This window comes from Phalangium opilio, unplaced genomic scaffold (assembly GCF_054372755.1).
Source record: "Phalangium opilio isolate 3A_F unplaced genomic scaffold, DU_Popi_V2 ptg000045l_1, whole genome shotgun sequence".
Classification (NCBI taxonomy): domain Eukaryota; kingdom Metazoa; phylum Arthropoda; class Arachnida; order Opiliones; family Phalangiidae; genus Phalangium; species Phalangium opilio.
In genome coordinates, this window is record NW_028324168.1 from 4,829,828 (window position 1) to 4,844,845 (window position 15,018).

General features: G+C 36.4%; 2 protein-coding genes and 1 long non-coding RNA gene across 5 annotated transcripts in view; all 3 read right to left on the bottom strand.

Annotated features, from left to right (window-relative positions):
* The window catches only part of LOC149676928 (uncharacterized), a 195,881-nt gene extending 188,184 nt beyond the window's left edge, over positions 1-7,697 (bottom strand). For all 3 annotated transcript variants that reach the window (XR_016366552.1, XR_016366551.1, XR_016366550.1), the window contains exon 1: positions 7,395-7,697. This is a non-coding gene — a long non-coding RNA (uncharacterized LOC149676928). The remainder of the gene's footprint in view (positions 1-7,394) is intronic.
* On the bottom strand, positions 4,221-7,024 carry LOC149676931 (U4/U6.U5 tri-snRNP-associated protein 1). The gene has a single exon (XM_089837891.1). It carries the CDS (start codon positions 6,790-6,792, stop codon positions 4,396-4,398), a length of 2,397 nt encoding a protein of 798 aa, XP_089694017.1. The 5' UTR covers positions 6,793-7,024; the 3' UTR covers positions 4,221-4,395.
* A 390-nt stretch (positions 7,698-8,087) lies between the features above and the next one.
* pic (DNA damage-binding protein pic) lies at positions 8,088-14,570 on the bottom strand. The gene is made up of 17 exons (XM_089837869.1): positions 14,264-14,570; positions 14,039-14,187; positions 13,858-13,974; positions 13,358-13,792; positions 13,129-13,287; positions 12,663-13,045; positions 11,804-12,091; positions 11,567-11,730; positions 10,590-11,001; positions 10,394-10,522; positions 10,080-10,198; positions 9,848-10,012; positions 9,494-9,759; positions 8,831-9,110; positions 8,650-8,752; positions 8,430-8,553; positions 8,088-8,344 (listed from the first exon to the last, which is right to left on the bottom strand). Exons 1-17 carry the CDS (start codon positions 14,322-14,324, stop codon positions 8,261-8,263), a joined length of 3,438 nt encoding a protein of 1,145 aa, XP_089693995.1. The 5' UTR covers positions 14,325-14,570; the 3' UTR covers positions 8,088-8,260.
* Positions 14,571-15,018: the final 448 nt, after the last annotated feature.

Consider the following 15,018-nt stretch of genomic DNA (forward strand, 5'->3'; position numbering starts at 1 on the left):
TTTAATTAAGAAACTGATTAAGACAATGATTTCTATTTTAATTGAGGGGTCATCCCTAAAACACTCTTGAAAATCATAACTCGAAAACAGTGTCCCTTAGGGCAGACAAAATTTCATAGATAGAAGTTACATTTTCGACTCAAAATTGATTTCTCAAAGAACATCAACGCTTTAATTTATGGCCCTGACTTATAGGAAACACCCTGTACATTTTAAAATTAAAAATTGGGTGGTTTATGTTTGAACTTTTGAACTATTTTGGTATAAGGATGATATTCAACTGAGATTAATTAATAAATTATGATTAAAATAAAACTATATTTAATCTTGCCTATTTTTAATTTTAAAAAGGACCATTTAATTCTTAACGCAGGAAATATTTCCATCACATTTAGAACAGTCATGGGAATTTCAAGGAAATAAATTGAGAAGAAAGAAAAAGAAATTGTTGAATTGCCCAGAACATTTTAGAATGGTTATTATTACTATTTTTTAAAGAAAGCCCGAAACCCTTAAGAAATATTTGAAGCGCAAAAATGAGAAGTTGGAATTTATTTTCTTCTTTTAAAATTTAAACACCGAGGGGTGGGACAAAGTTTCAAAAGTTGATTAGAATCAGGGATAGATTTAATTTTAGAAGTAGGAATGGAGAACAGAGTAATCTGGGCGCGCGTCATAGCCCCGGACCCCTTCCAGGGGACGGAGGGGTATGAAAGAAGAGGCGGGTCATAGCGACAGAGGTAAAAAGGAATTACGTATTTTTCGCCGTCCCCGTCAGCAACGTCATCAAAACGTAGTTTAAGTGAGCCAATAAGATAATTTAAACTTTTCGTTACGTGTTGGAGCTAGGGGCTCTATACTGGGTGGTCTATGAGTCGGACTGAAGTAAATACTAACCGTTCTCCATTCCTACTTCTAAAATTAAACCTATCCCTGTTAGAATTAACGTGACCCGAGGTATTTTCCCCAGATACACCATACCACTTGGTTCCATTAAAAAACAACCGCCACATCCAACTTGAAGGATATAGAGATGGAGCGGTATGTCCCAACCTATAACGTTGCAGACTGCTCCATCTCACCTCTTTTCTTCCTTAGAATGCAAAGACAGTTCCCACCGCGATAGTATCCGATCTCTCAGTTCACCTACTCGACATTTCTTTACGGACGTGAAGTTTTTAAAGGGTTATATACTCTTTTTTTTTCTATTTTAGAATTGTTTGATGTCGGGTGCTTTCCCGAACGTAATTACCCGTTGTTTGTTAAAAAATACTAGAGTAGGCGGGCGACTTTTCGAATTAGCCTCGCTCATAACGAGACTTCAAGAACCCTCTCTTCTCCTTCAGATCTTATTCTTAGCCAGACCCAAAAACACAATTGTTCTTTTCATTTATAATAGAAAGAGTCAGCCCCTTCTTCAACTCTTCCTTCCTACTATCTTTCTTTTAACTATCATCCTATTTAAACAATTCCTTTATTTTTATTTTCATTGTTATTATTTGACCCATAAAATTTTAGTGGGGAAAAATATAAAAGGTCCACTTCCGTTTTTTACTTCCAGAGAGTAAGGGAGGGACGCAGAGTCTTTGGTAAATTTCCTGTCCCATTTACTTCCAGACATTGTCAAATAATATTATAACCTCTTTAGGGTGTATTTTTAAAATTAAATTATAAAACGGTTTATTGAAAACTATGTTTAACTTTTGGAGAATTATTATTATTAAATTACTTTTGTGTACAGGGTGTTACAGATATAAGTCTGCGATAAATTAAGGGGGGGGGGGATTTTGAGTATAAAATGTAACTTCTCTCTCCATTTTGTTTTCCCCAAGGGACACTGTTTTCGAGTTAAGATTGCATCCAGAGTATTTTACGGATGACCCCTTAAATTTAATTAGGAAACTGATTTCAAGACAATGATTTCTAATTTAATTAAGGGGTCATCCCTAAAACACTCTTAAAATTATAACTCGAAAACATTGTCCCCTTATGGCAATCAAAATGGAGATGTTTCTACATTTTCGAGTCAAAATGGATTTCCCAAAGAACAGATAACCCCTTAATTAATGGCAGACTTATCAGAAACACCCTGTATATGTTTTTCTAAAACTTTAAACAACGGATTTAACTAACTTTAGAAATTTTTCACGCCCTCTGGCAACCACCGCAGGCAGTCTAGCGTCAAAAGCAGGTGGTGCTCGAAACTTTGAATGTAACGTAAAAATCAGAAACCTTCCAACACTCTTTGGTTCTAATTAAAGAGCCTGTGAAATGTAATTGTTTCCCATACTAAAGTTTATATCTTTCTCGTGTCCAGTGATTTCACTCATTCACCTTCCCTTTAATTAACCATGAAAGATTATTTCTATCACAAGCATCCCCACTAAAATAACAGCAAATAAATAGGTATATTTATTTTAAACCGTGTTTGTTTTTAAAAGCAATATTTCGCGCCATTTCAAGACGTATATATTTGGCGGGGAAAAAAACCGAGGGGCGTGTAGGAAAATTGCCAACGATTGGCTATTTGTCATTTACGCGTAATTAGGCTTAAGGGAGTGACAGTTGGAAAAAAGAGGAGGGGGGAAGTAGAAAAGCTACGTCTTCTTCACTTAACCCCCTCCCCCCTAGACCCAACCTTCCCCCGCTCCAACGACCGTGGTTTAAGTTAGGCTTAACGAAAAGTCAAGGAAGTAAGGCAGGCTGTTGGTAACGGGGAGAATTCGTTCTTGCAGATAACTTCCGCGGTTTGGGGTGCCAAGCGACGCAATAAAATGCAATAATTACCTCTTTGGGAGCGCTAAAAAGAATCACCAGCCAATAGGAAAACGTTAAGGATGGGGGGGGAGAAAGTGGCAGTCGGAAAAACAATAGACAGTGGGTTAAATCTGACGAAAATTAATAATACCTCGCTTCGGCTAAAAGTCGCGATCTTTATCAAATCGATAAATAATGGTAAGTCATTTGATTCTTTGCCCTCTCTCTCTCTCTCTCTCTCTTAGTTTTGGCGCGAAGGCAAAAATGGAATGACACAAAATGACAAATTCAGATTGTTATCAATTCTCGCCTTGAATTGAATAAAGAGAGTTGAAGACTACAATGGAATCTACCAAGCCGAAATAAATTCGGCATATTTGTTATGGGATTATTTTTTTGTTTTGTTTTGTTTAAATTAATTTAAAATTTTAATTTTACCTTCAAAAGGCAAAGCCAACATACAGGGGCAATATATTTAATGTTTTTCCTATTGGGCGCCTGCAAGTGTTTTACCTAGCAATACACTGATGTTCAAGGGGCAAAGACGACATCCAGGATAAATATCTTTAATGTATTTCTTATAGAACGCCTGTAAAAGTGTTTCACATTGCAATACACCGGCGCTCAGGGAGTAGCCTACTTACAGTTAAATTTTTAAGAAAAACGAAATTTACCATTTGGGAAATAAAACTTGGAAGTTTCATTAATTAAAAGCTCTTAAATTGAAAATACTGACTGGAAATAATTGATTTGTCTGGAGGACCGCAAACTTTAAAGGGGAGTTAGAAACTTAGTAAAAATTATCTTTTCAGACGGGGCGAAACAAATTCAAAATATCTTTCCTAACACGCTATACCATTAATGATAAGAATTAAAACAAGTTCGGTATCGGCAAAGGTCGAGCTAAGATTAGCTCGATCTGAAGGGAAAACTTTCAATTAATTAGATAGGTAGATGGAAACTGAGAGAACGGTAGACTTCCCTGCAGGTTGGGGGGCGCAGAAAACGAGAGAGAGAAGGAAGGTTTGCCTCTTGGTTGGCAGCTGATTATTTTCGGAGGCTTCTAAGCTAAATAATGAAATTGCTAGTCTCCCTTTTAAGAGCGTACAAGGTTACGAGCTTTAATGGGAAACGGTCGAGCCTAGGAAAGCTGGTAAAGAGGGGGACGGGGCTGAAGGACGACGTAAAAGGCAAGTTTGTTCACCCGTGAATTAATGACTTTCAAACTCCTTAATTATAAAATTTAGCCTCTAAGGCGAGGGATAAAACTTTGATTAGATTAAGGATATTTCGCTGGATAACTCCCACGGTTAATGTTCCAAATTTGTATATATTTAAAGCAAACTTTGTGATCGTCGAGTATTTTGAGGAAAAATATTGTAGGCCTATATTGCGGCTTCGCTAATTTGCAAAAATATCAGTAAAAGACAACGGTGGTAGAAAGAATTGACACATGAAAGCAGTTATGGAAAGAATTGAAACAAAAATTATATTTTATTTTGCTTGAAACAATTTAATTTGTCAAAAAAAAATTCATTAAGATTCTGATTCAAATGTATTTATTTTTTGAATTAAATAAACAATGAAGAGTTTACAAAGATTAGTTAAGTGTAATAATTATTATTTACAATTAGGTCATTACTTAGATTTAGTAATGCCAGTTTGTGTTAGGGCCTTGCTACCTCCACTTAGCAGGATAAAAGGTGTTTGCAAATCTTTTTGTTTCTCTTGAAGCAACTTCAAGGTATTTAACGGGGTATCGGTGGAACTCATCAATTTCAATTTGCTTTCTTGCTCCAATTTCTTGGTTCGCTTATCAACCTTATTCTTGCCAGGTCCTTTACCGTGAAACTTGTGTGATAAATAACGGAAAGCCTCTTTGGCGTTTAGTAAGCGCCCGTTATCATCAATGTATTCCAACTTCACATCAGGTTTATAATGATCTCTTTCTCGGAAATCTTGAATTGGACCAGTGTACCTATCCCTTCTTCCGAATTTATCGTCATCATAGAACTTTTCTTCAATTGTGTAAGATTGAGCTTGAAGTAAACTGTGTCTCGGTGCAGACGCGAGTTTATTAGTGTCGTCTTCAAGGTACCCTTTCTTCATGGCCAGTTTAAGAGCTCCTGCTAAACCAGTACTGACATCGGGTTCCTCTTCAAGAATAGGTTCATTCTCGCGTTCTTTGCTGATTTCAACTGGTTGTTCCATAATTTCAACTTCATTCCAAGCCCCTCTAGGTAAATCCGCATCTTGGGGTCTCCATTCCTCTCCGGCCATTTCTTGTTCAAAGTCTATGGCATCATCAGCGTCTACTTCGCGGTTTCCTGATAACCCATAAGTAGGTATATCACCCAAAGTACGGCAAAATTCAGCAACCGAGTTCAACACAATATTGATTTTACTGTCCTTGGGATTTTCATCATCAGACATTTCTTGATCAGGATCTCTCTTAATTCTTCTGGCTAACTGTTCCAAGTTGTTAGCTGAACCTTGATGTTGTTTTAACTTTCGTGTTTTGTCCAATGCCATTTCTAGTTCCAAATCAGCTTTGTCATCGTCAATGACTACTCCGGTTAAGTCTTCATCAGGAGCTAATATGTCAGAGTTAACCAGCTCTGAATTATCAATCTCCATGTCGTCAGTTTCAGCAGAGCGAGATCCAGTAGCTAAAACGCTTATTTTCACTCCATTTTCATCATCAACTGGTCTTGTTTTTCGGGAACGTGAGCCATGGTCTTTGGATGAATCTGGTAGGCCAGTTATGGATGCCAGTTCTTCAGGCTTCAAAGTTGTTCTTTTCCTCATAATCTTCTTCTTTCTCTTTGGTTTTTTAAACTGGACCATTTCTTCTGGAGTGTAATATTCAGTAGCAATTCTAAGAGCGGGTAGCTCCAAAGTTTCAACTCCTTGTTGTTTCTGTTTCAGTTTCATTCTTACAATTTCAAGTTCCTTCTCTTTGGACATGGAACTCATCCCAATTTTGAATGTTTCTTTCTTAGGACCCTCTAATTCCTCGTCATACTTTGATAACATGTTTTTCTTCTTCAAAATGCCAAATTCGTCATATTCCGGTTCATCATAAGCGACATAATCTGGTTTGTTTTTCTTATTCTCGACATTCTGGGCAGCTTTTTCATCATCAATCATGTTAACATTGATCAGAACATCGTCATCTTTGTCTAAAACTCCTTGATCTTTCAAAACCAAGACAGTCTGGCCTTCTTTGAAAGTGCTCATGTTGTGGCCAACTTGTAATCCTTTCAAATCTTTAACAGAGTATGATGACTGCTTTGCTTTCTGAAACTCCTCCTCAACTAGGGCTCCAATGCCAAACTCTTGATCCATTTCTTCAAGCATTTTAGCTCTTTTTGAAGCTTGTTCCTTCTCTTCTTGCAATTTTCGGCTTTTTTCAATCCATTTCTCAGCATTATCATCCTCCGAATCACTATCAGCTATTCCTTTAACTGTAGCCAGCTTTTCCATTTGTTTTCTCTTTTCTCGTGCAATCTGGAGTTTCTCTCTAAGCATTTCTTCATTTCTTTTGATTCTGAGGTTTTCAGTTTTGACAAATACTTCTTTTTTCTCATCTTTATCTTCAGGTTCACTGTGTTCTTCATCTTGTTCTTCTTTTCCCAATCCTGGGATTGAATTACTTTGAACTTGCAAAGGTTTTAGACCTAATTTGGCTCTAAGTTTATTGGTTTCCACAATACTAAGTGATTCTCCCGACCCTTTAACTTCAAACTCCTCGTCGTCTGATATCGTGTGAACTTCAATCGGATCTTTGCGCGGAGCTTTGTTACTTCGACTACCTCTTCCATCATCGGAACCTGAATCACCGCGTTCCCTTCTTCTTTTAGGGGCATGTTTGCTTGAACGTTCTGGGCTACGACTACGGTGTTTACGATGATGACTACTACTGTTTGGTTCCTTTTCTTTCTCTCGTCCCGAATGCGTGGAGCGATATTTTTTACGATCGCGTTCCTTTTCCTTCTCTTTGTGATCTTTGCTATGCTTTTTCGATGATCCCATTACAATAAATAAGCCAAGGCTTAGCTCGAATTAAATTATTATGGTTTTTGGTTGATATCTTACGTTTTTAACGCTTATGAATGTTTTGGAAATAATCAATTGAAGTCTCCTGATGACGAATTTCGATTTAGTTTACTTAATAACGCGTAATTAACGAAGTAAATACATATAATAACCGACCTAACAAATCACGCTCGAGACGAAGTGGAGGTAAATCGCGACATCTATCGGCGCGACACGAGAAACATACCGCGCAGAATTTACAAATGTAGGCAAACAATGCCGTTTCTAAAATAATTAATTTACTAGAACCCCAAAATAATTATAACACGAAGTTAATAAACATGAAAAAATTATCAAAACCAACTAGGATACGGCACCTGACCTTTCCCCATTCCCATTCCCAATGAGCCTAACCTTATTATCTTTCTTCACATATACTTGGCGGTCATCACGAGTCTCAATAAGACGTTTTTTACCAATGTATAGCAAATAAATAAATGTAACACCCCAACAGGATAATAGGCAAACAAGGATAACAATAAAATATTTGTCTGACAAAAAATCATGTGCTAAAAATTGCTTCAAAAACATTTACGAACCTCAATGACAGAATCCTTTGTTCGTCTGTCTGTTGATCTGTCAATCCACAAGTTGTAGTTGGAGCCTTGGAGGAGGAGAAAACGATTATGTTCCCCCCGGGCCCCATCCAAGAATCCAGCGCCATTTCATTTTCCACATTTTAAGTTTTGACATAATTTCCAGAATTAATGGTTCACAAAAGCGAAAAATCGTTTTTAGTTAAAGATACGTCAATTCCAAAACACTTAGTTTAGTTTTAACTTAAATTACCAAGAAAATAACACGGATATAAATTTTAGCGTACCCTCTTTCAGTCACATGGTAGAACACAATGACTACTTGAACCGGCGGGAAGCCGCTAACCAGCTATTTTCCCGCCCAAAATCTGGCGCGTCAAAATAGTAAGAATTCTTGTCAAATGAGTAAGAATTCTTGTCTAAATAGTAAGAATTCTTATCAAATGACTGAGAATTCTCAACTTATGTAAAATTATGTAAAAATTCTTCTCTCTTTGAAAATTCTTAGTATTTTGTGGTTGAATAAGAATAAAATACTCCTTTAATGGCTTTGAAGTGTACATAAATATGCCTAAAATTTCAATTTTATTGAGTCATGGCCAACTGTAATTCCTTTACCCAACCCCCAACCCCCTATACCAAAGTTGGCCGTGATTATAATATGAATGTAAAAATTATGAATTTATTAAACTAAAATTAGTTTGAGCAATTAAAATTAAACCAAAGTTTCGCAATGGTCCTGTTTTAATTGCAAACAAAATTAACTAATTACAATAACAAATAAGAAGGGAATGGGAAGGAACAATAAATATATGTACCTGAACACAATGAACAAATGAAATAAAACACAAAAGTTTATTAAAGAAATATTAATGAATTCTCGTTAATTCTTCGATAATTTTGACCAGATCATCGACTGTGGCCTCTCTCTTCATTCCACTACCATCATCAATCTATTTTTAACCCCAAAAATACCAGAAAATTAGCATAACCGTTGCCGCTAACTAATAAACAGGAGCCCACTATAATAACACTTACATGAATTCCTTGAGCTACTTCGGTCATTTTACTTCTATTCAAATCCAGGAAGCTTTCAATAAGATCCCCATCAATAAAACCAGTAGATGGTTCAGTTTTTCTTTCACTTGAAAAAGATCTCCAAGTAGAAACATTCATTAAGGAAAACAATGGGGCCTTTTTTTTTTAAACACTAATTATTAAATTAATTAATTAACTAAAAAAAATCTATAAAGGATATAATTGATGCTCTATTTTGCCAACACTTTTAATAACCCTCGTTAATTTGGTTTGAATTTCTAAGAGAAAGTTGTAAAAATCTATTGGAAGCTGCGTTACAAGACCTGAAAGAGACCAAACACGTAAAACCGCCACAAAATCAAAACTTTCTCTATAAATAACTTAATTAATTAAAATCTTACCAATGGCTCCATTAACAGTGCCAAAAAGCACAGATCCCTGCGTTGGAGTTGTACTTTCCCCGGGATGTTGCATAACTAAGGAACCATGTCTGAAGCAATTGACAAACTCTCCTAAATGAAATTGTCCAACTTCCTGTAAATGTTGACGTTCCTCGTCAGTAGTGGCGGCGCTATCTTTTTGACAAACAAATAAATTGAAGGAGTTTTCACTTCCAAGGAAGGTATCATCATCTAGAATCTCAACTGCACTCATCCAATTAGGCTGATAATCTCGCGCAATCTGTAATTTTGTTGAAATATAAATTTTGACCTAAAACCAAGAAGTTATATCTAGTATCTCAGAGAGAAGGAATAAATTCATTCATCCACATATCAGCTTTATCTCTAGTCCAAACGTATAGTAGGTCCGGAGTTAATCCCCGTCTCTAAATTACAACCAGCATCTCATTGGTTCTTGGAAACTCACGTCAGCGCGACGACGCGAATGACGAAAATTACAGTCATATTTTCCGACTGGGGAGAGGCGAAATAGCCCGGCGCCTCCTTTTACGTCCCCCCTTGTATTTTGAAAGGGGGACTGGGACTATGGCGCGCGAAACCTTAGGCATCTTATACCTTCTCTCTGAGATACTGATATAACTTCTTGCTTTAATTAATTATTACTTCTTCAAAATTGCCTTCTAAGGGTTTGTAAGCTAATAGAGTCATTGAACGCATTAAATCTCCGACAAGAATAAAGTCTCCTTTTGTTTTCAGATATAAAGCAATTATATTATTGAAGTAACTACACTCATTGTGTAACTCTCTATCTGCCGTCCATTCATAAAGTCTAACTGTGCTATTAATAGCGGCTAAAAGCTTCCCATTAAACTCGACAAGAGTATAAGGGGCTCCTTTTATCTCTTTTTCAGCTACTTGTTGAAGTTTTCCTTGAAAAATTAATGATTTTAATCATTTTTTAAAGTCTGATCTGTTGATTATTACATAATGACACGGAGGAAAACAACTCCAAATTACCATCAGCCCAATGAAAGATAATAATCCTTCCTAATTTAGGTTCAGACTCCTCAGGATTAACCAATGCAGTTCCTACAATGTAATAAACATTTGGATCTTCACCCAAACGAGTTGAAACCACACTTAAAGCAAACTCCGCTGTCATAAACTGATGTGAATGTAAAACTGTACGAATATTAATAGTTAAGTTAGGATAACATTTTCCTATAAACGAAAGAGTTCACTAATTAACCTTCAAAAGTATGCTGGTCAACAATTAAAAGGCTGTTAATATCCATTTCTTGACCATACTGATCACCCGATGTTCCTCCGGCTCCGTTACCGGGTTTTATAACTGTACCCATACTTGAACTAAAATAAAATTCAAGTCAAACTGCAACCACCTTAGCTAGAACAGCGCTTCTCAAACTTTTTAACCTTGCGGACCGGTATTTTTTTCAACTATGTATGACGGACCATACCAGCCGCATGTCCGCGCACCGGTGCCGGTCCACGGACCACAGTTTGAGAAGCGCTGAGCTAGAACATTGTAAAGGGATTGCCAACCTATAAGTCACATTTTGAGCTTGTGTACTAGCACTAGGTCTAACTGGGGTTAAACCATTCATGTCTTGAATGTCATATCTCATTGTAAGAACTCCAAATGTTTGAGTTGATTCCTGATAAGCTATACGCCTAAAATTTCACATAAATTATTGAAATTGTACGAAGACCGTTGATCTGAAATTTTATATAAATTAACCTCGGAGATTCTCCTAAAGGTACAGTTCTGATATGAAGTTTTTGTATTTCATCGATGGTACCGATAAGTAAAGTCGAATCATTGGCCAAAGCTAAACTATCAGGATATCCTTGAGAATTTAAGGGACACATGTGATTTACTTCTTTCAAATTAACGTTTGAAAAAACGAGTTTATGATTGCTGGAATAAATGACTGTGGGTCGATCGGAACATGCGAAAACATTTGTGGTGGAAAGAGAGCGGAAAGTCTTCAAAACTGTGGGTTGGGTACCCAATGTGACTTTCTTTCTATCGCTTAAAAGCCCCGTAGTTGCGTTAAGTGTGAAATAAAAAAGGGAACCATCCCCCAAAGCGCATAGAAGATAATTTATCCCTTCAAATGTAGTTGATAAAATAGATCTCGGTATTATCTCTGAAACATAAAAGTATATATTGATGAAAAACACTTCCTAACTTAAAGAGAGGGTGAAGTAGAAAATCAAGTGATTTTTAATCGATTCTTCTACTAATTATAAGACCAGTCTGCATAGTGAAACATTCAGGGAATACCAGTTCCGAATGATTTTAAAATTCAAATTAGGTTCAGATTTTAAGGATAATTTTAAAGAAGGACCTCTGACCAATCGCGTAACGCCCTGCCTTTTTGTCAACAAAATTCTCGTGGCACGTTCCATGTCTCGCGCCACGATTATCACGTCGCGCGCGAATTTTATCAAATCTCGTGATAAATTTCATTCAACACGGAACGTGCCATGAGAATTTTGTTAATAAAAAGGCAGGGCGCTACGCGATTGGTCGGCAGTCCTTCTTTAAAATTATACTTAAAATCTGAACCTAATTTGAATTTTAAAATCATTCGGAGCTGGTATTTCCTGAATGTTTCACTATGCAGACTGGTCTTGTAATTAGTAGAAGAATTGATAAAAAATCACTTAATTTTCTACTTCACCCTCCCTTTAAGGATTGAACAGATTTACCCCCGCCCAACATTTCTTTATGAATCTCTTTCAAATCAGGAACGTGTAAAATTCTAATTGATAAATCAGTCCATAAACCAACTGAGCAAATGTCAGATCTTTCCGCAGTTTCAGAAAGAGGACTGACATCGAGACACGCAACTTCGTGTTCCATTAAAGCTGAACTAAAAACCACACCAAAAAAACCCCCATAAATTCAAACTTTTCAGAGTTTAAATTTGTTGGTCCAAAGCCTACCTAAGTTGTTTAAGTTCTCTAGAATGAATTTCTAAATAATAAACTTCATTTCTAACAGCGCAAACAATCTGGCGCCCATTGCAACTAACAACACTAATGTTTTGTTCCGATGGAGGTTTCCATTCACAGATTAACTGTTTGGTAAGACTATCAACAAGTCTGACAGAAACGGCGGTAGCTTGAACTATCTGATCATTGATAACATTGGCGCAGTAAAAGGTTTGTTGGGAAATATCAAAACCAGGTAAGTCCATCTCTTCAACTTCTTCTCCATTCAACATTAATACTCTTTATTTTTAATTGGAATGAATTAAGTTTTATATATTCCTTTTAAAACTAATCAATTCACGGAAAATATCAGTGGTGTGCGAGTCCCGTTTTTTCGGTTTTGAGCCGAGTCCGAGTATCGAAACTAATTTCTTATCGAGTATCGAGCCGAGTCTCAAAAATACTTTCGAGTATCGAGTATTTAGATAGGTCAAATTTTGGTTCTTTCGAGTAATTAATTATCGAGTCTCAAATATTGACTTGTCGAGTAGCAATTTTGTAAATTTCTTGAAAATAACGAACGAAGATGTTCAATTATCTAATATCGAACTAGTTCAAAAAGATTGTTAGCGATCAATTAAACATTGAACAATTGATTTTCAAAATAAATGATCATGAACTCATCGTCTGCTATAGTTGTAAGCCTCGGACTCGAGTATTTGTCGAGTATTTAAAATGTTAAAAAGCTACTCGAATCTGTCTCGAGTATCTCAATGTGTTGTTATCGAGTATCGAGTCGAATACTCGGCTCGATACTCGAACCCAGTACTCGAACTTAACGAGTACTCGCACACCCCTGTTGAAAATATACCTAGTTTGACCCACAAATGATAAAACAAGTGTGTTATCAAATTGACTATCAGAAATCCCCACTCTTAAAGGCCAAAGACCCTTAATCCCCGGTAAATCAATACTGGCATGTTCGTGTATTCCAATCCCATTTCTTATAATTCTTAAAGATCCTTCTTTATAAGCTCCGGAACAGGTGACTAATTGTCCCTGTCCTTGACGTTCCAAATCTACCACGCACATATCAATAATAGGACCCAAATTAGTGAAAGTTTCCATAACTTCCACGTACGACCCTTGCTCATTGGCATCAGCATTAAGTTTTACAAGTTGGGAGTCACCCAATCGTGATCCAATGTAAACAACTCCATTATCAAGATAGGTTAAACAAGCTGGGATAGTAATCTATATGGGGGGGGGGGGAAGAAATAGAATGAATTCAATACATTGCATTCCGTTTTGAATTAAACTAGCTCTAAAACATTTACTTCTCCCAAGAGTTCGAGCTTCAAATCACGAACGCAAACACTGCCATCAATTTTTTCCTCTTTGTCAAGGAGAAGCATAAATAATCTCCCTGACATATCACCCAAAAGATATCTAGAACCATTGTGATCAACTTTCCCGTAACAAATTATTGTACTTTGCTATAAATAGAAAAGAATTCTCAAGAAAATTATAACTTCTATTTCATCCGGAGTCATAAGAAGTCGGCACCTTAATGACAGGTGGAGCAATAGCGATATATTTATCCCCTTTATGATAAGTAATGGATTCCTGTCCAATAATCAACGCTCCGCAAAAGGGTTTAGGAACAGCTATGATTATGGAAGCTTCACTTTCAACATTGTCTTGTTTCCAAGGTCCTTTAACAAATTCTTTATCCCTTAAGGATATTTCGTAAGTTTTAACGTGTCTTCCTTGTTGATCTTGATGAACCAAGGCAATTGTCGGAGTGGCACAATCATGGAGAAATTCTATATCAAGGACACTCAATTCTTCCATTCTAATATTGAAGGCTTTCAACTCCCTTATGTCTCTCTCCAATGAAATAACTTTCAAAAGGCCATCATACAGACGTAATCCTATAACCCTACATTCAGGATCAATGATTCCGATGCTTCCAGTGTCGGAAGGTCTAGAAACAGTATCCTAAAAGTATGATGAACATTAAAAATATATATAATAGTCCATCTTTAAGCTTAATTTAAACTTACAGCGACATTTCCATGCGCTTTCGTGATAATTTCAATATTTTCCCCATCTTGTATACACTCTAATATAGCCGCGTTATATTTGTAGGTTAATAAGAATAACAGGTCTTTCTTCTCACCCTAAAACACGTTTAAATTTAATAACTTACTAATGACAACTAATAATAAAGTTAATTTAACATACAGCGGGTCTAAAAAGCTTCATTATCGTAACTCTTCCATAGATTCCGATTTCTTTAATAGGTCTCAAACCTTCGGGAGTGACAACGTAGATTTCCAACCGAGTGTTTTTGGCCAGAATTAAGTTCAAATCATCGGGACTTGTGAAATTGCCTATATTGTAACCATTATGGGTATTTAATCTAATAAAATAATCAAATTTCAATTAAATCTAATTAAGTTTACTTACCAGTAACGCATATTGTCACGCCTGTTGGCTTATGAGCGGTAACAACATAATTATAAGACATTTTTAACTTAAGCCTTTGCTTAAAATTTCACCTTGAGCTTGAAGAATTAAAATTAAAAATAGAGTTTAACTTTAGATTAGAAACCAAGGAAATTTGAGAAACAAGTCGTATACGGGAACCGTTTGACTATAAAACCGGTTAATTGTAGTTTGTTTACTCCTTTAATATTAATAAACAACGATTTGTAGTCTAGCTCGAGATGACCATCGTCTTGTTCGACAGCATGTTAGCATAAACGCGCAAAATTCTTAAGTCACACACGCACTGACAACTAAGATGGGTATTGTATGTATTAGTCTAGCGGAAAGACAGCCTTACCTGACACTATGAAGTGGATCAGACGCACTGACAAGTGAGATAGGTATTGTATGTATTAGTCTAGCGGGAAGACAGCCTTACCTGACACTATCAAGTAGATCAGACGCACTGACAAGTGAGATAGGTATTGTATGTATTAGTCTAGCGGAATGACAGCCTTACCTGATACTATCAAGTAGATCAGACGCACTGACAAGTGAGATAGGTATTATATGTATTAGTCTAGCGGAATGACAGCCTTACCTGACACTATCAAGTCGATCAATTTCGCAATGAGCAGTGACAACTGACATGCGTATCGTGGTACAGTATTAATGCATATGACCGTCTTACTTGTCAGTGCTATAAAACCCACAATATAGAGTAATGGCACCTA

Bases quoted from the DNA above. Each gene is read 5' to 3' on its own strand.
- pic (XM_089837869.1), bottom strand. From the start codon at position 14,324: ATGTCTTATAATTATGTTGTTACCGCTCATAAGCCAACAGGCGTGACA. The intron at 11,002-11,566 runs GTAAATCTGTTC...TTTATGTTTCAG, and splicing joins TAAAGAAATGTTGGGCGGGG to AGATAATACCGAGATCTATT. The intron at 10,523-10,589 runs GTTAATTTATAT...GTGAAATTTTAG, and splicing joins CCTTTAGGAGAATCTCCGAG to GCGTATAGCTTATCAGGAAT.
- LOC149676931 (XM_089837891.1), bottom strand. From the start codon at position 6,792: ATGGGATCATCGAAAAAGCATAGCAAAGATCACAAAGAGAAGGAAAAG.